At 42.8% G+C, this 24,342-nt stretch overlaps 1 protein-coding gene across 1 annotated transcript; it reads right to left on the bottom strand.

Annotated features, from left to right (window-relative positions):
- Positions 1–5,894: 5,894 nt before the first annotated feature.
- On the bottom strand, positions 5,895–6,567 carry LOC125573528 (allatostatin-A receptor-like). The gene has a single exon (XM_048734007.1). It carries the CDS (start codon positions 6,531–6,533, stop codon positions 5,895–5,897), a length of 639 nt encoding a protein of 212 aa, XP_048589964.1. The 5' UTR covers positions 6,534–6,567.
- Between the last annotated feature and the right edge of the window lie 17,775 nt (positions 6,568–24,342).

Below are 24,342 nucleotides of genomic sequence, written 5' to 3'. Positions count from 1 at the left end.
CATTGTATATCATAACATTAGGATTATCATCGATATCGAATAAAAGAAAAGAAAGATGTTGTCATTTCAATAAAGATGGTACCTGCTTAACTCTATTCAGACTTGGGGGGGGGGGGGGGGGCTCTGTAAGCCCTCCCTCCAGGAAAATTACTATAACTTCTGAACCATAACAGTTAAGAGACTAAAACTTGGTGATTTTTCCTAAAATCTATCTGCGGACATTTCGATGCCATTGACATGTCGAGGAGACGCTCCATGTTACCATGGCAACCGTATTTTCACAAATGTGGACTTTATAAGGACACTAGCATACAAACACTGGCACCAGTCGGGCCAAGACGGGACGCTAGCACAGTCTATTACCCGTGCAGTTCGGCAACCATGGACAGCTGTTTCGTCTTTATTAGGACTCGTCAGCATGGCATAGCCGGTTTGCCTCAGTTAAACTTCATCGGCAAAAAAAACTGCAGGGCGACTTCGAGTAGAACGAAGTGCTTTAAACCACAGCTCAGATCCATGTGGGATCTAGAGCTGCGACCGGGCTAGCGTGATGCCAATTGTGCGGATCACGCATGCGACCTTTGCTAGTCTAAAACTCCGTCGGATAGCCAAACTATCCTTGCGAGTATGTATACATAAATGTGGACTTTAGAAGCACACTAGCATACACACATTGGCACCAGTCGGGCCAAGACGGGACGCTAGCACAGTCTATTACCCGTGCAGTTCGGCAACCATGGACAGCTGTTTCGTCCTTATTAGGACTCGTCAGCATGGCATAGCCGGTTTGCTTCAGTTAAACTTCATCGGCAAAAAAACTGCAGGGCGACTTCGAGTCGAACGAAGTGCTTTAAATCACAGCTCAGATCCATGTGGGATCTAGAGCTGCGAACGGGCTAGCGTGATGCCAATTGTGGGGATCACGCATGCGACCTTTGCTAGTCTAAAACTCCGCTAAATTACAACAAGTTACAGAAACCAATCAGTAACAAGTCACAGGCTCCCCAGAGCAGAGTTTACTCGAATCAGCATGAATGCAGCTTGGGGTTTGTTGTTGTTGTTTAAATCTGCCGATTTATCGGGTACTGCGCTAAAAAATGTAAATAAATATAAATAAATATGCACGGATCACTAAAATTTCGGGGGGTGGGGGGAGGTCTGGAGGTTGTCTCCTATTTGTTTGGATGAGTATTTTTCTCCAATATTTTTTTTGAGTGAGTCATTTCTTATTAAGAAAAAAAGAAGGTGTTGCGCGAAAAGTGGATGGCGTCTTTGCTTACAAATTGCTATCTTTGTTAACAAGGGCTACCGCGCGACTATTAAGACTGAATATTAAAGTGATTTTGCCAATAGATGTTTGTTTTAAAATTGTATCGTGTAAAATGCCTGTACCATTCCATGTTGCGCTTAAATTGACTCTTTTGACATACCAGCAAGCTCTAACGCGAACAGTTGTTGTTGCAAGCTGATCCTTGTAACACTTCCTTTAATCGTTTTCCCGCCTAGAAGTGTGAAGTTCCCGGATGATCGAGCACGCGCCTAACAACCGGATCGCTAAGTAACGAGAAATATCTCAACACCCTGTAAACATTGACCCTCTATAATTTATAGGTAAAAGATTATGCGACAACAATAAAAGGAAACTACACTAATATATATAATAATATATAGAGGATATACCCGTAACTTCAAAGCTCTGTTTTCACCAGTGATGCTAGCAGGGTTTTTTTTAGTGAAAACGAGTTGTGAAAAAAGTGAATTACCTCTGTCAGTACGTCATGGATGGCCCCACGGCCAGTACTTCATGAATGGTTAAATTAAGGGAGAGTACTAGTTCATGCGGTCACAAATAAAGTACTGTCCTCGTTGAACTTCTCGTCAAACTCGGTCGTTATCTTGAAAGACTGGAAGGCTTGAGGTCGGAATTGGTCGGAATTGGTCAGTTATTGTCACCTGACATCAATCTAAGTTGTTTCTTTTTCACTTCGCACAACGAAGCGCAAGCACAAAGGCAATAAAAAAAAGAAAACAAAGATATCTTGCGCTTGTTGCTGCTTCGACTGGTTTAAAAGCTAAAAATGACACCTTTGTTCTTGTGTTTAGGTGAGGGCGGGAAAAGTTTGTTTCAGGTGCCCACTTTAAAATAATTTGAAGAAATCTCAAACCATCCCCCCCAAAAGGTAAATATCGCAATAGTTCTCTCAAATCGGCCTATGGAAATAACATCTCTTCAATATTTATAAATAAGATAAATAAAGTGCGATGTTTACTGAGTCTGGGAGTTACCGAGTTAAGCCCCAGTTATTTTGATTGCAAAATGTAGTGAGTGGATACTTCTTTCACTCGGAATACAAAATGTCGGCTGGTAGAGTCTAATGCTCGAGGTACAAGATGGCGGCTGGTAGAGTCTAATGCTTGGGGTACAAGATGGCGGCTGGTAGAGTCTAATGCTCGAGGTACAAGATGGCGGCTGGTAGAGTCTAATGCTTGGGGTACAAGATGGCGGCTGGTAGAGTCTAATGCTCGAGGTACAAGATGGCGGCTGGTAGAGTCTAATGCTTGGGGTACAAAATGGCGGCAGTTAGAGTCTAATGCTTAGGGTACAAGATGGCGGCTGATAGAGTTTAAGGTTCGGGGTACAAGATGGCGGCTGGTAGAGTCTAAGGTTCGGGGTACAAGATGGCGGCTGATAGAGTCTAATGATTGGGGTACAAGATGGCGGCTGATAGAATCTAAGGTTCGGGATACAAGATGGCGGCTGATAGAGTCTAATGCTTGGGGTACAAGATGGCGGCTGGTAGAGTCTAAGGTTCAGGGTACAAGATGGCGGCTGGTAGAGTCTAAGGCTCGGGGTACAAGATGGCGGCTGGTAGAGTCTAATGCTCGAGGTACAAGATGGCGGCTGGTAGAGTCTAATGCTTGGGGTACAAAATGGCGGCTGTTAGAGTCTAATGCTTGGGGTACAAGATGGCGGCTGTTAGAGTCTAAGGTTCGGGGTACAAGATGGCGGCTGATAGAGTCTAATGATTGGGTTACAAGATGGCGGCTGATAGAGTCTAAGGTTCGGGATACAAGATGGCGGCTGATAGAGTCTAATGCTTGGGGTACAAGATGGCGGCTGGCAAAGTCTAAGGTTCAGGGTACAAGATGGCGGCTGGTAGAGTCTAAGGCTCGGGGTACAAAATATGCTGGCTGGTAGAGTCTAAGGCTCGGGGTACAAGATGGCGGCTGGTAGAGTCTAAGGCTAGGGGTACAAGATGGCGGCTGGTAGAGTCTAATGCTTGGGGTACAAGATGGCGGCTGGTAGAGTCTGAGGCTCGGGGTACAAGATGGCGGCTGGTAGAGTCTAAGGCCCGGGGTACAAGATGGCGGCTGGTAGAGTCTAATGCTTGGGGTACAAAATGGCGTCTGGTAGAGTCTAAGGCTCGGGGTACAAGATGGCGGCTGGTAGAGTCTAAGGCTCGGGGTACAAGATGGCGGCTGGTAGAGTCTAAGACTCGGGGTACAAGATGGCGGCTGGTAGAGTCTAAGGCTCGGGGTACAAGATGGCGGCTGGTAGAGTCTAAGGCTCGGGCTACAAGATGGCGGCTGGTAGAGTCTAAGACTCGGGGTACAAGATGGCGGCTGGTAGAGTCTAAAGCTCGGGGTACAAGATGGCGGCTGGTAGAGTCTAAGGCTCGGGCTACAAGATGGGGGCTGGTAGAGTCTAAGACTCGGGGTACAAGATGGCGGCTGGTAGAGTCTAAGGCTCGGGGTACAAGATGGCGGCTGGTAGAGTCTAAGGCTCGGGCTACAAGATGGCGGCTGGTAGAGTCTAAGGCTCGGGGTAGGGCCTCTTCACCCTGTCGACCCCCGTTTGGGTCTTGGCGATTGCCTGGGAATGGACTCAGCTGTTATCGGTGCCACGTTCGTAGCTGTTTTCAGAGAACAGCATGCGCGCAGTGCTTGATAGGTAGCCCGACGGAAGCGGCGACTCATTACACTGTACAGAACCGGGTTGATTGCGCATGACAGAAACGCCAAGAAGATATAGGTGACATACAACTCCCGTGGGACCACTCCCCCGGGGAGAGCGGAGTCAACCAATTCGACTAATATAGAAGGGATCCAGCATGAGCCGAAGCCGAGGACGATTGCGAAAAGCGTGTTTGTTGACTGGATTTCTTCTACAGAAACATGGCGAGCCGTGTTGTTTGATGCGTTGCGCTGTTGGGAAGCCTGTGGTACCTGGAGAGGGTTCGTAAAATCCTGGCAAAACAAAACAAAGCGAAACAACAATTTATCGCTTTAATTCATACTTACGTTTTCGAACGACGCTCTAGACATGTACCAAAGGTGATGTGCGCAGTGCTCGTCATTTACACACCAGGTGATGTGCGCAATGCTTGTAATGTACACACTAGGTGATGTACGCAGTGCTAGTCATTTGCACACCAGGTGATGTGCGTAATGCTTGTAATGTACACACTAGGTGATGTGCGCAGTGCTCGTCATTTAAACACCAGGTGATGTGCGCAATGCTTGTAATGTACACACTATGTGATGTGCGCAGTGCTCGTCATGTACACACTAGATGATGTGCGCAGTGCTCGTCATGTACACACTAGGTGATGTGCGCAGTGCTCGTCATGTACACACTAGGTGATGTGCGCAGTGCTCGTCATGTACACACTAGGTGTTGTGCGCAGTGCTCGTCATGTACACACTAGAGAGCTTAAGCAAGTCAACACAAACGGCATCAAAAACGGCGCGCGCGCTCAGTAATTGCTGAAAAACGGCGTTGACGTCCGTGACAGGAAATCTAGAAAGGCATTTTCCCTATTTTTACGTTCTACGCGCGCGGTCAAGGACGTCAACGACGTTTTTTAGCAATTCGTGAGCGCGCGCGCCGTTTTTGATGCCGTTCGTGTTGACTTGCTTAAGCTCTCTACTATGTGATGTGCGCAGTGCTCGTCATGTACACACTTAGGTGATGTGCGTAGTGCACGTCATGTACACACTAAGTGATGTGCGCAGTGCTCGTCTTGTACACACTAGGTGATGTGCGCAGTGTTCGTTATGTACACACTAGGTGATGTGCGCAGTGCTCGTCATGTACACACTGTGATGTGCGCAGTGCTCGTCATGTACACACTATGTGATGTGCGCAGTGCTTTTCATGTACACACTAGGTGATGTGCGCAGTGCTCGTCATGTGCACACTAGGTGATGTGCGCAGTGCTTTTCATGTACACATTAGGTGATGTGCGCAGTGCTTGTCATGTACACACTAGGTGATGTGCGCAGTGCTTGTCATATACACACTAGGTGATGTGCGCAGTGCTCGTCATGTTCACACTAGGTGATGTGCGCAGTGCTCGTATTATCATACTAGGTGATGTGCGCAGTTCTCGTCATGTACACATTAGGTGATGTGCGCAGTGCTCGTATTATCATACTAGGTGATGTGCGCAGTTCTCGTCATGTACACATTAGGTGATGTGCGCAGTGCTCGTATTATCATACTAGGTGATGTGCGCAGTTCTCGTCATGTACACATTAGGTGATGTGCGCAGTGCTTGTCATGTACATACTAGGTGATGTGCGCAGTGCTCGTCATGTACATACTAGGTGATGTGCGCAGTGCTCGTCATGCACATATTAGGTGATGTGCGCAGTTCTCGTCATGTACACATTAGGTGATGTGCGCAGTGCTTGTCATCTACACACTATGTGATGTGCGAAGTGTTCGTCATGTACATACTAGGTGATGTGCGCAGTTCTCGTCATGTACACACTAGGTGATGTGCGCACACCAGATGATGTGTACAGTCATTTAGACAGGCCATAAATGACTGTCTTACCTCCGTAGCAGAACGTAGACGTTTCTTGTGGTGTCGTATAACCGCATAAACTTATGCATAACACACCACTATGACGCACAACGGTAGCGCTATATAACTAATAACTGAATACGAAGTGTACACAATATTTTCAGCAAACTCTGTCAATGTTATAAAACAAGCTGCGCGATTGGCCTGAAAGCGGAAAGTAACCTGTTCAGAAATCTGCGGTAGAGTAACACTCGCTAGCGCAAACACCCACACAGCGCACAGCATAAACAGCGTGGACTTCCTCGTAAATACACGTCGATACACCTCCGGTCTCACCACGCAAAAGTATCGATTGAGCGCGGTCAACGCCATGCTGTGCAGTGACACGAATCCTAGGAACAGAAGCCAGAACCCCTGGACTTTGCAGAGGAACTCCCCGAAGATCCACTTTCCCGTTAGAAGGACACCGCAAGTCAGCGGCATGCCGAGGAGGGCCTGGAGGATATCTGAGACTGCTAAGCCAACTATCAATACATTTGTGGTGTTTCGGCGAAGACCGTTCGTTTGGATGATAACAAAGCATATCAGGATGTTACCAAATAGTGACAAACAGTTGATCACTAGAAAGAGTGTCGCTTCCATGCCAACCCTAGTTGTGCTTCTACAAAGAAGCTCCTCATCATATCGCTGTCTCCAAGGTTCCGACCAGTTTCTTGACATGTTCGAGTTTCCTGCTAATAGCAGCAGTTCAACCTCGAAATGATAAAGTCTGGTCAGAGAATAAAGTCTATTGTTATATAATTGAGGTAGTTTAACATTTATCTAGGCGACCGCGGTAACAGAAAAAGAAATTAAAAGACTTATGGCAAGCAGATCAAGAAACGTTATTTTTATGTTGTACACAAACACTCTTTTTGTTTTATAAGGATCTTTTTTTACATTTTTTTTTTTTTTGGTTGGTTCCGTTATAGAGTGCAGTACAGGCCTAGATACATTACTCCCAAAAATGATATAAAAATCCTTTCGGATATTCTCCCAAAAAATAATTTTTTACTTAAAATTCCCGAAATATAGACTAAAATATCCGGATATTCTCTATTGATGTTTTAACAAAAATTTAAATTTTATTTTTTGTATATATATATATATATATATATATATATATATATATATATATATATATATATATATATATATATATATATATATATATATATATTGTATATATATATATATATGTTGTGACAACATGCTGGCGCCAACCCCACCGGTCACAGTCAAGACTTTCTTGGAGAATTTTAAGAAGAGAATACTAAGGTTTTCTATAGCAATAGATGCACAGAATTTTAAGTATTTTTAATCTATGATAATGAAAATATTTCAATACAAAGGGAAACCATACCGGGTGTTCTCTTTTAGTTACTGCCTCTATGCCGGAAGCTCACTTAGCATGAAAAAGCTGAACAAGAAGTGGACACAAAGGACTATGCTGACATAGCGTGGAAAAGCTGAACAAGAAGTGAACACAAAGGACTATGCTGACATAGCGTGGAAAAGCTGAACAAGAAGTGAACACAAAGGACTATGCTGACATAGCGTGGAAAAGCTGAACAAGAAGTGGACACAAAGGACTATGCTGACATAGCGTGGAAAAGCTGAACAAGAAGTGAAATCAAAGGACGATGCTGACATAGCGTGGAAAATCTGAACAAGAAGTGAACACAAAGGACTATGCTGACATAGCGTGGAAAAGCTGAACAAGTAGTGGACACAAAGGACTATGCTGACATAGCGTGGAAAAGCTGAATAAGAAGTGAACACAAAGGACTATGCTGACATAGCGTGGAAAAGCTGAACAAGAAGTGAACACAAAGGACTATGCTGACATAGCGTGGAAAAGCTGAATAAGAAGTGAACACAAAGGACTGTGCTGACATAGCGTGAAAAAGCTGAACAAGAAGTGAACACAAAGGACTATGCTGACATAGCGTGGAAAAGCTGAACAAGAAGTGAACACAAAGGACTATGCTGACATAACGTGGAAAAGCTGAATAAGAAGTGAACACAAAGGACTGTGCTGACATAACGTGGAAAAGCTGAATAAGAAGTGAACACAAAGGACTATGCTGACATAACGTGGAAAAGCTGAATAAGAAATGAACACAAAGGACTATGCTGACATAACGTGGAAAAGCTGAATAAGAAGTGAACACAAAGGACTGTGCTGACATAACGTGGAAAAGCTGAACAAGTAGTGAACACAAAGGACTATGCTGACATAGCGTGGAAAAGCTGAACAAGAAGTGAACACAAAGGACTATGCTGACATAGCGTGAAAAAGCTGAACAAGTAGTGAACACAAAGGACGATGCTGACATAGCGTGGAAAAGCTGAACAAGAAGTGAACACAAAGGACTATGCTGACATAGCGTGGAAAAGCTGAACCAGAAGTGAACACAAAGGACTATGCTGACATAGCGTGGAAAATCCAAGCAAGTAGTGGACACAAAGTACTATGCTGACATAGAGTGGAAAAGCTGAACAAGAAGTGAACACAAAGGACTATGCTGACATAGCGTGGAAAAGCTGAACAAGTAGTGAACACAAAGGACTATGCTGACATAGCGTGGAAAAGCTGAACAAGTAGTGGACACAATGGACTATGCTGACATAACGTGGAAAAGCTGAATAAGAAGTGAACACAAAGGACTATGCTGACATAGCGTGGAAAAGCTGAACAAGAAGTGAACACAAAGGACTATGCTGACATAGCGTGGAAAAGCTGAATAAGAAGTGAACACAAAGGACTGTGCTGACATAGCGTGGAAAAGCTGAATAAGAAGTGAACACAAAGGACTGTGCTGACATAGCGTGAAAAAGCTGAACAAGAAGTGAACACAAAGGACTATGCTGACATAGCGTGGAAAAGCTGAACAAGAAGTGAACACAAAGGACTATGCTGACATAGCGTGAAAAAGCTGAACAAGAAGTGAACACAAAGGACTATGCTGACATAGCGTGGAAAAGCTGAACAAGAAGTGAACACAAAGGACTATGCTGACATAACGTGGAAAAGCTGAATAAGAAGTGAACACAAAGGACTGTGCTGACATAACGTGGAAAAGCTGAATAAGAAGTGAACACAAAGGACTATGCTGACATAACGTGGAAAAGCTGAATAAGAAATGAACACAAAGGACTATGCTGACATAACGTGGAAAAGCTGAATAAGAAGTGAACACAAAGGACTGTGCTGACATAACGTGGAAAAGCTGAACAAGTAGTGAACACAAAGGACTATGCTGACATAGCGTGGAAAAGCTGAACAAGAAGTGAACACAAAGGACTATGCTGACATAGCGTGGAAAAGCTGAACAAGTAGTGAACACAAAGGACTATGCTGACATAGCGTGGAAAAGCTCAGCAAGTAGTGAACACAAAGGACTTGCTGACATAGCGTGGAAAAGCTGAATAAGAAGTGAACACAAAGGACTATGCTGACATAGCGTGGAAAAGCTCAGCAAGTAGTGAACACAAAGGACTATGCTGACATAGCGTGGAAAAGCTCAGCAAGTAGTGGACACAAAGGACTATGCTGACATAGCTCGAAAAAGCTGAACAAGAAGTGAACACAAAGGACTATGCTGACATAGCGTGGAAAAGCTGAACAAGTAGTGGACACAAAGGACTATGCTGACATAGCGTGGAAAAGCTGAATAAGAAGTGAACACAAAGGACTATGCTGACATAGCGTGGAAAAGCTGAACAAGAAGTGAACACAAAGGACTATGCTGACATAGCGTGGAAAAGCTGAATAAGAAGTGAACACAAAGGACTGTGCTGACATAGCGTGGAAAAGCTGAATAAGAAGTGAACACAAAGGACTGTGCTGACATAGCGTGAAAAAGCTGAACAAGAAGTGAACACAAAGGACTATGCTGACATAGCGTGGAAAAGCTGAACAAGAAGTGAACACAAAGGACTATGCTGACATAACGTGGAAAAGCTGAATAAGAAGTGAACACAAAGGACTGTGCTGACATAACGTGGAAAAGCTGAATAAGAAGTGAACACAAAGGACTATGCTGACATAACGTGGAAAAGCTGAATAAGAAATGAACACAAAGGACTATGCTGACATAACGTGGAAAAGCTGAATAAGAAGTGAACACAAAGGACTGTGCTGACATAACGTGGAAAAGCTGAACAAGTAGTGAACACAAAGGACTATGCTGACATAGCGTGGAAAAGCTGAACAAGAAGTGAACACAAAGGACTATGCTGACATAGCGTGGAAAAGCTGAACAAGTAGTGAACACAAAGGACTATGCTGACATAGCGTGGAAAAGCTCAGCAAGTAGTGAACACAAAGGACTTGCTGACATAGCGTGGAAAAGCTGAATAAGAAGTGAACACAAAGGACTATGCTGACATAGCGTGGAAAAGCTCAGCAAGTAGTGAACACAAAGGACTATGCTGACATAGCGTGGAAAAGCTCAGCAAGTAGTGGACACAAAGGACTATGCTGACATAGCTCGAAAAAGCTGAACAAGAAGTGAACACAAAGGACTATGCTGACATAGCGTGGGAAAGCTAAGCAAGTAGTGAACACAAAGGACTTGCTGACATAGCGTGGAAAAGCTGAACAAGAAGTGAACACAAAGGACGATGCTGACATAGCGTGGAAAAGCTGAACAAGAAGTGAACACAAAGGACGATGCTGACATATCGTGGAAAAGCTGAACAAGAAGTGAACACAAAGGACGATGCTGACATATCGTGGAAAAGCTGAACAAGAAGTGAACACAAAGGACGATGCTGACATAGCGTGGAAAAGCTGAACAAGAAGTGAACACAAAGGACGATGCTGACATATCGTGGAAAAGCTGAACAAGAAGTGAACACAAAGGACTATGCTGACATAACGTGGAAAAGCTGAATAAGAAGTGAACACAAAGGACTGTGCTGACATAACGTGGAAAAGCTGAACAAGTAGTGAACACAAAGGACTATGCTGACATAGCGTGGAAAAGCTGAACAAGAAGTGAACACAAAGGACTATGCTGACATAGCGTGGAAAAGCTGAACAAGTAGTGAACACAAAGGACTATGCTGACATAGCGTGGAAAAGCTGAACCAGAAGTGAACACAAAGGACTATGCTGACATAGCGTGGAAAATCCAAGCAAGTAGTGGACACAAAGTACTATGATGACATAGAGTGGAAAAGCTGAACAAGAAGTGAACACAAAGGACTATGCTGACATAGCGTGGAAAAGCTGAACAAGAAGTGAACACAAAGGACTATGCTGACATAGCGTGGAAAAGCTGAACAAGAAGTGAACACAAAGTACTATGCTGACATAGAGTGGAAAAGCTGAACAAGAAGTGAACACAAAGGACTATGCTGACATAGCGTGGAAAAGCTGAACAAGTAGTGAACACAAAGGACTATGCTGACATAGCGTGGGAAAGCTGAACAAGTAGTGAACACAAAGGACTATGCTGACATAGCGTGGAAACGCTAAGCAAGTAGTGGACACAAAGGACTTGCTGACATAGCGTGAAAAAGCTGAACAAGAAGTGAACACAAAGGACTATGCTGACATAGCGTGGAAACGCTAAGCAAGTAGTGGACACAAAGGACTATGCTGACATAGCGTGGGAAAGCTGAACAAGTAGTGAACACAAAGGACTATGCTGACATAGCGTGGAAAAGCTGAACAAGAAGTGAACACAAAGGACTATGCTGACATAGCGTGGGAAAGCTGAACAAGAAGCGAACACAAAGGACTATGCTGACATAACGTGGAAAAGCTGAACAACAAGTGAACACAAAGGACTATGCTGACATAGCGTGGAAAAGCTGAACAAGAAGTGAACACAAAGGACTATGCTGACATAGCGTGGAAAAGCTGAATAAGAAGTGAACACAAAGGACTGTGCTGACATAGCGTGGAAAAGCTAAACAAGAAGTGAACACAAAGGACTATGCTGACATAGCGTAGGAAAGCTAAGCAAGTAGTGAACACAAAGGACTATGCTGACATAGCGTGGAAAAGCTGAACAAGAAGTGAACACAAAGGACTATGCTGACATAGCGTGGAAAAGCTGAACAAGTAGTGAACACAAAGGACTATGCTGACATAGCGTGGAAAATCCAAGCAAGTAGTGAACACAAAGGACTATGCTGACATAGCGTGGAAAAGCTGAACAAGAAGTGAACACAAAGGACTATGCTGACATAGCGTGGAAAAGCTGAACAAGAAGTGAACACAAAGGACTATGCTGACATAGCGTGGAAAAGCTGAACAAGAAGTGAACACAAAGGACTATGCTGACATAGCGTGGAAAATCTAAGCAAGTAGTGGACACAAAGGACTATGTTGCATTATATAGACCATAAAATCGAATTGGATACGGTGTAGTTTTACAAACACCCCAGCTGTTCCAAAATGTCATTCCAAAGTCGAAGGTTACATAAAAGCTTAAATTTTCTACTAACATACAAAGTTATCTTGCTGATCAAAAAAAATAGTTTGAAAATAACAATAAAACGTTATTTTCCTCGTAAAGGGCAGAATAAGTATTAATGAAAAATGTACCTTTTAGGTTCTAAACTTTCCGAAAAATCATTGAAGGACTACGAATGGAGAGAATTTCGAGATATGGTTATTTTTTATGGCTTCAGGGTAGCTTTACTTTTGGTGAAGTTATCGAAGACGTCCAGTGACCATCTCGTTGCACTTGAAACATACATAACATCTACAAAATTTGGTTGTCTTACGATGTTTCTTTCATAAAATACATATTTTGATGACGTCAACGTATTTTTTCGCTTTAAGTGGCGTCATTGATAACGTCAAGAATCCCTCGACCACATTGTTGCACTTGACACATACATGACACATACCAAATTTGGTTGTCATATTATTTTTCGTTTAGGAGATACGGACGGACGGACGGACATCGCATCACGAAAACTCGAGTCGATGGGTAACCAATCTTTGCTACAATATTTTTCTTACCACTTTTTCTTTGGTATGCGGGATCCACGCGCTGCGTGGGAGCTCCGCTACAAAGCAATGACTGCAATTATACTTAGACTTAAAAGGAAAATCAGTTACGACCCTTGGATAAGGACGTGGTCCATATAGTCCGTAGTCCATAGCCACCATAATCCATAGTCCCAGACGATTTTAACCATTGCAAGATTTGACTATTATCTATTTATGCATTTATTTATTTGAAAACTTCCTTCACACTTATATAAATATACAACAAAATCCACCACCAACTTTTGTTTTTAATTTTTTTTTTTTTAATTTTAAAATTTAAAAAAAAAAATTAAAAAAAGTATGCAAACTTTAAAAATAAGGTTAAAAGGATTGCCCATATAATGAAATTTTAGGTACGGCATGCAATCCAGACAATGAGACTTTACAGATGGTATACACCCATACAGGGAGACCATGCAGATGGGATACACCCATACAGGAAGACCATGCAGATTGGATACACTCAGAAAGGGAGACCATTCAGATGGGATACACCCATACAGGGAGACCATGCAGATGGGATACACCCAGACAGAGAAACCATGCAGATGGTATACGCCCAGACAGGGAGACCACTCAGATGGGATACACCCAGACAGAGAGACCATGCAGATAGGATACACCTAGACATGGAGACCATGCAGATGGGATACACCCAGACAGGGAGACCATACATATGGGATACACCCAGACAATAAGACCATACAAATGGGATACACCCAGACAGAGAGACCACGCAGATGGGATACATTGATTATTTTTCTTTTGGGATTTTAATCTATTTTGTTTACCAATCCACTAACAAAAAATCGAGTCTACAATGATTTTTATGCCAAGTTAATATTTTTTTTTGTTTCTTTAATACTCATTATTTCGATACAGATTATTACAGTAACTAGCGTGATGCCAATTGTGCGGATCACGCATGCGACCTTTGCTAGTCTAAAACTCCGTCGGATAGCCAAACTATCCTTGCGAGTATGTATACATAAATGTTAAAGTCCACATTTATGTATACATACTCGCAAGGATAGTTTGGCTATCCGACGGAGTCTTAGACTAGCAAAGGTCGCATGCGTGATCCTCACAATTGGCATCACGCTAGCCCGGTCGCAGCTCTAGATCCCACATGGATCTAAGCTGTGGTTTAAAGCACTTCGTTCGAGTCGAAGTCGCCCTGCAGTTTTTTTGCCTATGAAGTTTAACTGAGGCAAACCGGCTATGCCATGCTGACGAGTCCTAATAAGGACGAAACAGCTGTCCATGGTTGCCGAACTGCACGGGTAATAGACTGTGCTAGCGTCCCGTCTTGGCCCGACTGGTGCCAATGTGTGTATGCTAGTGTGCTGTTAAAGTCCACATTCCTGTAGTGAAGCGTGGTGCATGCAATGGCAAAACCTGTTTGTTGTCGAATTTGAAATAGTTGTGTTTGAGAATGTAGTTGAAGAGGCTGCGAAAAACATGGATATGGAGGCGTTTGTGTACGGGTAGTGTTTGTATGTGTGAGAGGGTGGCAGCTATACCATCCTCGTGTGGGATGTTGGTGTAGAGTGACGTGACGTCAATTGTGACAAGAAAACATGTGTCTGGTAGTGGTGTGTGTGTGTGGGGGGGGGAGAGGACTGTTTGGAGAGGACTGTTAGGGAGTGTGTGGTATCCTTGATGTAGGACGGGATGTAGGACGGGATGTGCAAATTTCTTGAGGTAGTGGCCAAGAAAGATGGAGAGTTTTTCGGTGGGTGATTGGCAACCTGAGATTATTGGGCGGCCTGGGGTGTGGGGTTTGTGAATTGTGGGTAACATGTAAAACAGGGGTGTGCGTGGGGGTGTGTGGGGAAGTAGGAAATCATGAGTAGGTTCATCAATTATGTTGTCTTGAAACAGTTGGTGGATGTATAGGGAAATGTTATGTGCAAGGGATGGTCATGGGAGACTGTGCAATAATAATTGGTGTCATTGAGTTGTCTGTTGGCCTCTAGTAGGTAGTCTTTGGTGTCCCAGAGAACGATGGCTCCCCCTTTGTCAGCTGGTTTGGTGATGGTGTGGGGTAGTTGTGATAATTGTTTAAGTGCAGTGCGTTCAGACAGTGTGAGGTTGGGTGCGTTTGTATTTGTGTGTGTGTGTGTGTGGGTGGGGGGGGGGGGGGGGTGGGGGGGTGGGTGTGTTGGTGATTTGGTGTGTGATGGTATTGGTGTAGGTGCGTAATGTGTGGTTGGGTGAGGTGGGTGGGTCCCAGGAGCTTGGGGTTCTGAAAGGGTGTTGGGGAGTGCGGGGCTGGTTGCGGAAGTGGTACTTAAGGTGCATAAGCCTTGTGAATTTGCGAGATGTGTTGTTATACTGAAGAAGGCGAAGAAAAGTGAATAAAAATATTTGTTTTCACAAAGATTTGTAGTTGCATCTTCCAACAACTTAATAGTTGAACTTAACATTTAGTAAAAATGTTAAAAATGGCTGAAAATTTTCATCATGGGTTATTTTGGATACAAAATGTTGGGCTCTCTTGCCGCAAACATCTGCTGAAGTCTCTTGGTCTGGAGTAATACATGGCCAGGCACATTTATGCTAGGCCTGATTATTTTATTTTAGAAATGTACAATAATGAATATATGAACAGTATCAATTATCTATCAAACAATTCAATTTAGTCAGGAAAAGGTGAGACCGAGGAGGTTGAAAGTTGGGCCCTGAACAGTGCAGCACATTACCATTTTTGGAAATATCGATTTACCTACTTATAATGGAAATATTCAAAATGGCCGCGCGCAGTTTGAAACTTGAATTTGTTTTGTTAGCGAGACGTCGCATCGCAAAAAGTGACCAAAACAGCAAAATATCCTGCTCTATACCAAGTTTGATATTTGATGATAAAATCGAACTCTTTTCGTAATGTTTACGTTTAGAAAAAGAGGAATATGAGTGTGATGGACCAAATTCTACGGCTTACAACCTTCACAGGATTAAACTAGGATAAATGAGAATCATGGCATACTAAAACAATCTTCACCACAAGCCGAAATGAGTGCCCTCAAGGTATGGTGAAAGTTGAGGAGAGCGGAGGTTGAATTGTGAGAACGAAAGTGCGAGTCAAGGTCCAACGTCTATACTTCAACAGGGAAAAATCGCCGAAGAATACAGTAACCCGTGTAAACATTTAGCCGAAAAGCATTTTACCCTTCACTTATCTCTGGGGTTCACTTTTTCTCATTCTTTGTCAAAATGTCTTGCCCTTCGACCACCACTACAACAAAGCTCAAATGAATACGAATTATAAGAAGAACAACAACAAATGGCTTGAGAACGATGACGCGACTCAAACGAGCGCACGTGTAAGCGATCAAAACCAAACAAAATGAGACAAATACCTTGCCATTTTCTCGAAGACTTTGCCTTTTTGATAGACTTATTTCTCTCTAAAATCCTTTCACAGTTCGAACCCCACATTGCTCTTAGATTCGCTATCGATTTCTCTGTGCCTAGCTACAAGAATGTCAACTTTGCGTAACCCGTTGTGCTCCGACGTAGCAGCTTGTTCAAATTGCCTAAGGTTCAGAAGGTGCAAAATTCTGATTTCATTTACGATTATCACACAAGATAAGTCTATTTGCACCTTGTCCATTTAGGGGTGGAAGGAGCATTGACGCTCAAATATAAAAAAAAAACAACGTCACAAGCCCTTCAAGATGTCGCACTTGATAGGACAAAAACACCAACTTCACGCAATATTGTTTTTCCAATGGCTTTATGTGGATCAAAAAAGCTTTGAAATGTTGTTTCTTTGATATTTTAGCTTTAAAAAAATGATACAAAAAGGGTATAGTAAGTATTTCCTTTTTAGATCAGGCAGTGTTCACAAGATTGGCTTGTAATGGGTTGTCCAGCATAACAGATCATAACAAAATACATTTGTATGAAAGAAACGAAAGAAAAGTTTTCGACAATTGTTTGCAAATTCATCCTCGGTTTCATACCGCGAAAATCTGTAAGATGTGGTGATGTATGTCTTTAACCCAAAAAAACGTACCCAGCTCCGAGAGCAGGAAATATTTTGAACGAGCGAAGCCACGCTAGCGGTATATCATCAATGCTGCATTCTTGCCTATTGCAGCTTGACCTACTTTTGTTTTTATATTAAAAAAAATTCCTTCGCCTATATGATCTCTGAGTTACCATAATAGCTTTCCATTTGAAATGACTAGCCTTGTGTCCTAATCAGTATTCGGTGTACTTACCTTTACCATCTCTTATATCCGCGTAAACTGAGTTTTCCATTTTCACGAGTTCACGAGGCAGGTTTGCGTGTGTCGCCTTCATGCGTTTGCACCTCCCATTTTTCATGTCGTAGTTGATGCTGGCGCAGTTTTCTTTGTCGTCATAGCAGAGTTTGTAGCATTCCCAAAGTTCCCCAACACCCGTATCGTCGTAGTTTTTTGTTTTCTAAATGGCCGATGTGAGAGGAAATACGAAAAAGCAAAGGAAGAGAAGCATTTCTGTTAGCTCGGTATCGTCGTATGTTATGAGGTGAGTGACTCACAAAATAGAATACATTTTCTTTCTAAAGAAGGGTAACATATTGTGAGATGATCCAATTTAATCCAATTCATGAGATGACCCAATCAAACAAGGTCACATGTAACATAACATAGTTTGCTCATTACTACTACCTGACTTCAGAAAGGCAAACAACTCTACTTCTCTCTTTTTGTACTTATTTTTATATCACCGTTTATAAGCTTCAAGTACATATCGTCTTATATATACACTATATATACACTTACTTGCAGCTACAACAGCTACTTGTTTTTGAAAGTGTCCTTAAGAATACGTAGTTAGCGATTTATTCATCATTTATAAGTTTTCCATCATTTGTTTTATTACCCTTTTTTTAAATTAACACTAGTGTATCTTGCGCGCTGATTGGTCGGGAGCTTGAAATGAGCGCAGAGAAATGAGCGTGTCTGTAAAAACAGTACAGACAGTTTTTTTGACAGCGAGTAACGCAACACTTGCCGGCTTTCACAGACTTTTTTTTCTCTATAGGTCTGCAGGACGAGTGCAATTTGAGTTTGAAAAAAAAACGAGTACGAAATAAATCCAGAATTGAACCAGATAACTGTATGATAACTTATTAATAATATGCAGGTACAAATTACAAAAATCTATTTTTTTGTTTGAAAGACAGAAACATCGCGCGCTCTTGACAAAACTGGCGTGATTCGTCAACAGCGCGCGCAGCGACTTATGAAAATTGAAAACTTGTCCATCGAAATCCTAACTATTTTTATCTCATTTCTCGCTTTTTCTCTTTAATGTTTAATATTTTTTTTACCAGAAAAGGCTTTAAAAATTGTAATGTAAAGGTTTCTCACCTCAGCTTCTTTTGTCGCTCTAGTTTGCAAGTCTGTTATTCAAATTTGACAAACTCAACGTTTGAGTCAGATTCGTATGTCAGGAGAATTGAATTTTGACAAAAAAATTAACGCTTCTTTTTATCTCTTTGATCATGGGTTGTTGTATCTTAGTTATTTTATAAAGGCAATAAAACGCACATCCCGTGTCTGTCTAGGTTTTTACAGACACTTTACAGACACTGTGAAAGCATTCCGTCCCAGGCAGTCACGCGCAAACCGGCTCCTGAAAATCAGCTTTATTTTTGCGCTTTCCATTGACGGCCAAATCTGAAAAGTTCTGGATTTCTTAATAAGGTCATCGTGCTCAAGAAGCCAGCGGCTGGACTTACACGATTCAGGATTTGAGAAGTTTTACAAGTTCTTTTAAAAGTTTCTCCGTTGAAAGTTGTAGTTTTTTGCGGCTCGCGCAGCTTTCGGCTTGTCTTCGCCGGTTCGCGCGGACAAACACAGATTCGTCAGGGACAACCGCCAACCGACTCCATACTCGAGCTGACCGTTGAATTCTGGCTGCACGCGCTGTTCTTAGTGAAAGCGCTCACGATGATTTGGCATTGGAAGCTCCTCACTTTTACATTCCTGTGTTTGGTGCTGCGTGGGATAAATGACAGTCATGACAATAGCTCTGTGTTACTCTGAGCTTCAAATGACCTAATTATAAATGATACACCGCAATTTCACTTCAGACGACTACACAAATCTACTCCATCGTCGTCAACTGCCCCGGCTCGTGTTTGTTTAGACTTACTTAGAAGCGCCTCCATTGCACTACTACTGGTCTGCCTTTCAAATGACGTCCAGCTTAATCCAGGTCCACAAGCTACAAATCACGCTACTAACGTCCATCTGCCATGCATTCCACTGTCCAAAAATGGTGTAAGAATATGTCATTGGAACGCGAGGAGCTTCAATAATGATAAATACGAGCAAATAAAAGAAATCCTTACACACCCTCGTACAGAGATTGATGTGATAATTATTATCGAGACATGGCTGAATTCCTCACACACGAACGAAGAATATGGGATCCCTGGATATCATATTGAGCGGAAAGATAGAACTAGAAAGGAAAGGGGAGGAGTAATGATGTACGTATCTCACGCTATGGCTTATACCCGTTTACCAACTCTAGAATCAAGTGACACAGAGCTCCTTTGCACTCAAGTGATACCGTGCAAGTCCAACTGCCCAATTATTATTGCCGGAGTCTATCGTGTGCCGGATTCAACTGCTGAAATGGATGCTAAGCTAGAAGGTCTCATAGAAAAAATATACATCGCCAACAAAGAAGCGCTACTACTGGGGGATTTCAACATCAACTTCCTCAAACAGCAAAACCACAAGCATCGTCTAATCAAGTTCCTCACCAGCCTTGGTTTCACTCAAACCATCAATGAAGTGACTCGTCCAAAGAGCCAGGCTTGCTTGGATCACGTTTACACCAACCAGCCACAGTGCATCACAAAGACCAAGGTATGCAACATCGGACTATCAGATCATTTACCAGTGTGCGTTGTGCGCAGATACAAAAAGAAACAAGATCGCGCAGCAGATAAAAACCATGTTTATATTTCGTACCGTGACTGCAAGAAGCTGGATGAGGAGGCCTTCCTAAAAGACCTTGATGAGGCCCCGTGGAGTGTGCTGGACACCTTTGATGACCTTGATGACGCTGTGGATTATTGGAATCGGACTTTCCTAAGTATCGCTGATATACATGCTCCTCTTATTAGAAAGCGTGTAAAGAAACAAAGCCAACCACAGTGGATGACGCCTGAACTCTACGCAGCCATTAGAGATCGCGACAGGCTGCTAGAGAGAGCCCAAAAGTGTAATAGTGACTCAGATGCGTGGGAAACTTTTAAATCAGCTCGAAATAACGTTTTTTAATCCATCCGAGAAGCTAAACAAAATCATTTCAACAAGTCATTTGAACAGAGTTCAACGGCAAAGGAATTCTGGAGACATCTAATAATTGCTATCGGGCAGACAAGTAAACCGTCACCTTCGCAACTAAGAGGCAATGCAAGCAACACACCCACCATCACAGATCCACGTGAAATAGCTAATGCATTTAACGAGTTTTTTGTTTCCGTTGCTGCCACCTACAGAAATAGCAATGTCAACATGAGAACGCTGTCAACTTCAGATTTCGAAAAGTTGAAAGGGTTTGTTGATAGCAAAATCCCGAGTGGCACTAAATTTGAAATACCCAAAGTCATGCAAGAATTTGTGCAAGGTTATCTTCTTCAACTACAAACGTGTAAAGCCACAGGTTTGGACGGTATAAGGGCTCGCCTTCTAAGGGCTGCAGCCCCAGCCATAGCTCCATCGTTGACTAAGATCATCAACCAAAGTATAAAAACTGGACGATTCCCTGCGCGCTGGAAAGAGGCGAAAGTCTGTCTAATAAAAAGCTCTATAAAGCTGGAGACCGTCTGAGTGTTGATAACTACCGACCCATCAGTATTTTACCTGCCCTGTCCAAAGTTATTGAAAGACACATACACGTTTGCTTATATGAATACCTAAACAGCCACAAGCTATTAAGTAGTAACCAGTCAGGTTTCCGTCCCTATCACTCGTGCGATACTGCCTTAATAAAGTTGATTGATTATCTCATTGGAAATATGGATCAGGGTCTAATATCTGGCTTGAACCTCATAGACTACCGAAAGGCGTTTGATTTAGTAGACCATGACACGATTATTAAGAAGCTCTCCATATATGGCGTCTCTGGAAAGTCACTAAATTGGTTCAAGTCTTATCTAGAAGACCGAAAACAGAAAGTAACAATAAGTGGCCAGCTATCAGATTCGCAGCCCATTACTGCAGGCGTTCCCCAGGGCTCGATTTTAGGTCCCTTAATGTTTATCCTGTTTATTAATGACTTACCACTTGAAGTCTCCAACAGCGCACTCGAGATATATGCAGATGATACAACACAAGTCGCAAGTGGAAGTAGCGTTAGTGAGGTTGAGTCTATTCTTACTGAAGAGCTAAAAAAGGTGAATGGATGGGCGAATGAAAACAAAATGGTTTTGAACCAAAGCAAAACCAAATCAATGCTTATCTGTAGCAAGCAAAAGTTGCGCAAATTGGCAGGAAAGGATTTGACAGTCAGCACAGAAAATGGCCAGCTTGAATGTGTCAATGAAGTTAAACTGCTTGGCATAAGATTAGACAACTCCTTAACCTGGGACAACCACCTCAAGTACATTCACAATAAGATCTCCAAGCGACTAGGCTTGTTAAAAAGGTAAAAGAAATTCCTGCCACTTAAAGCAAGAACCCTGTTCTACCATTCGCTCATACAGCCAATATTAGACTATGGTGCTATCGTCTGGGGCTCGACCAAAAAGCAACACATCGACGATATGGTCAAGTTCCAGAAACAATGTGCGCGGGTTATCCTCGATAAGAAATGGGATGCACCTTCAAAACCACTTTTTGAAGAACTAAATATTGTCCCCTTCGGCAAAAGAATAATCTACCTACAACTTGTTTTGCTCTTTAAGGCAATGAACAATATGACCCCATGCTATATCAGAGATATGTTCGTTAAGTGTAGTGATGTACATAACAAGAACACTAAAAATGCAGCAAACCATAACTTAGTACTTCCAAAGGCTCGGACTACATTAGCAAAAAACAGCTTTAAGTTTGTAGCAGCTAAAAGGTGGAATGCATTGCCACTAGAAATCAAAGAAGCCAAGTCAATCACCGCCTTCTCCGCAAAACTAAGAGAATACATCACAACTCTGTAAATAAGTTTATAAATCAGCAAAGGATTGTTATTGTAAATAGTTTCGTCAAAGATTTTGCAGTAAACAGATTTGTAAATAGCTTTTATTAATTTTGTTTCTGTTGAGGGCCATGCGTACATTATCATTGTGATATTAAGTGAATCCCTCATTAAAAAAGGCATCTCTCTCTCTCTCACTGTTAAAACCATGCAGATGGCATACACCGAGACAGGGAGACCATGCAGATGGGATACACCCAGACAGGGAGACCATGCAGATGGGATACACCCAGACAAGGAGACCATGCAGATAGTATACACCCAGACAGGGAGACCATGCAGATGGGATACACCCAGACAAGGAGACCATGCAGGTAGTGTACACCCAGACAGGGAGACCATGCAGATGGGATACACCCAGACAGGGAGACCATGCAAATGGGATACACCCAGACATGGAGACCATGCAGATGGGATACACCCAGACAGGGAGGCAATGAAGATGGCATACACCCAGACAGAGAAACCATGCAGATGGGATACACCCAGACAGGGAAACCATGCAGATGGTATACACCCAGACAGGGAGACCATTTAGATGGGATACACCCAGACAGAGAGACCATGCAGATGGTATACACCCAGACAGAGAGACCATGCAGACGAGATATACCCAGACAGGGTAACCATGCAGATAGGATATACCAAGACAGGGAGACTTTACTGATGAAATACACCCAGACAGGAAGACCATGCAAATGGGATACACCCAGACAGGAAGACCATGCAAATAGGATACACCCAGACAGGGAGACCAAGCACATGGGATATACCCAGATAGGGAGACCACGTGGATAGGTTACATCCAGACAGGGAGACCATGCAGATGGGATCCACCCAGACAGGGAGGCCATGCAGATGGGATATACCCAGACCAAGAGACAATACAGATGGGATCCACCCAGACAGGCAGGCCATGCAGTTGGGATACACACAGACAGGAAGACTATGCTGATGGAATACACCCAGACAGGGACACCATTCAGATGGAATATACCCAGACAGGGAAGGCCATGCAGATTGAACACAGCCAGACAGGGAGACCATGCAGATAAGATACACCCAGACAAGAAGATTATGCAGATGAGATACACCCAGACAGGGATACCATACAGATGGGATCCACCCAGACAGGGAGACCATGCAGATGGGATAAACCCAGACAGGAAGACCATGCTGATGGAATACACCTAGAGACGGGGACCATGCAGATGACATACACGCAGACAGGGAGACAATGCAAATGGGATACACCCAGACACGGAGGCCATGCAAATTGGATACAACCAGATGCAGATGGATAGCCCAGATAGGGAGATCATGCTGTAACCAAACAGAGAGGCCAATTATTTGTGATACAATCAAAGGAGCCCCTTGTACTTTTTGAAAGATTATTATAGGATCTGAGACAGGCTACGTAGCACCAATGGAATCAAGTATTTAAAAAATGTCCGCTGTATAGAGCACAATGCCCTCCAAGAGCCCCAAAAACTGGTTCTCCAGCCAAATATTTGTATTTGATAGGACTTTTTCAAGACAGAGAGTTTTATAAAAGATGAAAATTTGTAGTAAAGTACTAGTTTCTGGATAACGATAGCTGCTATTCTAATATTTGAATTGATAAATCAGATGTCAGATATCTATCTGTTATCGGTAGTGTCTTCATTCTCTATATTGGAAACTCTAAAGTATTATGTTAACAAGTGCAAATATTCATTTAAGCAACCAAGACTGCAATAAGTGAAACTGCACAGCTTATTAAATAAAACTGCATGAAACTGCACGCCATCTCTAAGTGAAACTGCACTCCAATCCGTACAATTCAGCTCTCATGACGACATTTCCATTCGAAGCCTGAACTACAATCCTTACGTAGCGCGTTTTGATGACAGGAAAGAGCTCGTTCTTTACCACAGTGGTCTGATCAAAGTTGTCAGGAAAAACCTGAAAAAAAGGCGCAAATTGAAACTGCAACACAACATACAACACTATACCACCATTGTGAACACTTCTTCGATGGATCAAATAGTTAATGTAGTGTTAATAAATAACGATCTTTACTGTCTCGGAAAAAGGTGTGTACAACTCTCAACAACTTCCCAAAGTCTCTCTCCAGTCTCTCTCGGAAGTCAGGGTACCCAACACTACATCACTCTTTCTGGGATGGGATACTAACAATAAAACCTAACTTTAAACGGTTTACAATTTCTTACTAGATGTTCAGTGTCCTAACATGTACTAGGCTGACTTATAATCCAGTTT

This window comes from Nematostella vectensis, chromosome 11, assembly GCF_932526225.1.
Source record: "Nematostella vectensis chromosome 11, jaNemVect1.1, whole genome shotgun sequence".
NCBI lineage: Eukaryota > Metazoa > Cnidaria > Anthozoa > Actiniaria > Edwardsiidae > Nematostella > Nematostella vectensis.
Note: the sequence above shows the minus strand (reverse complement) of the source record. Positions and strands in the feature narration are given on the sequence as shown.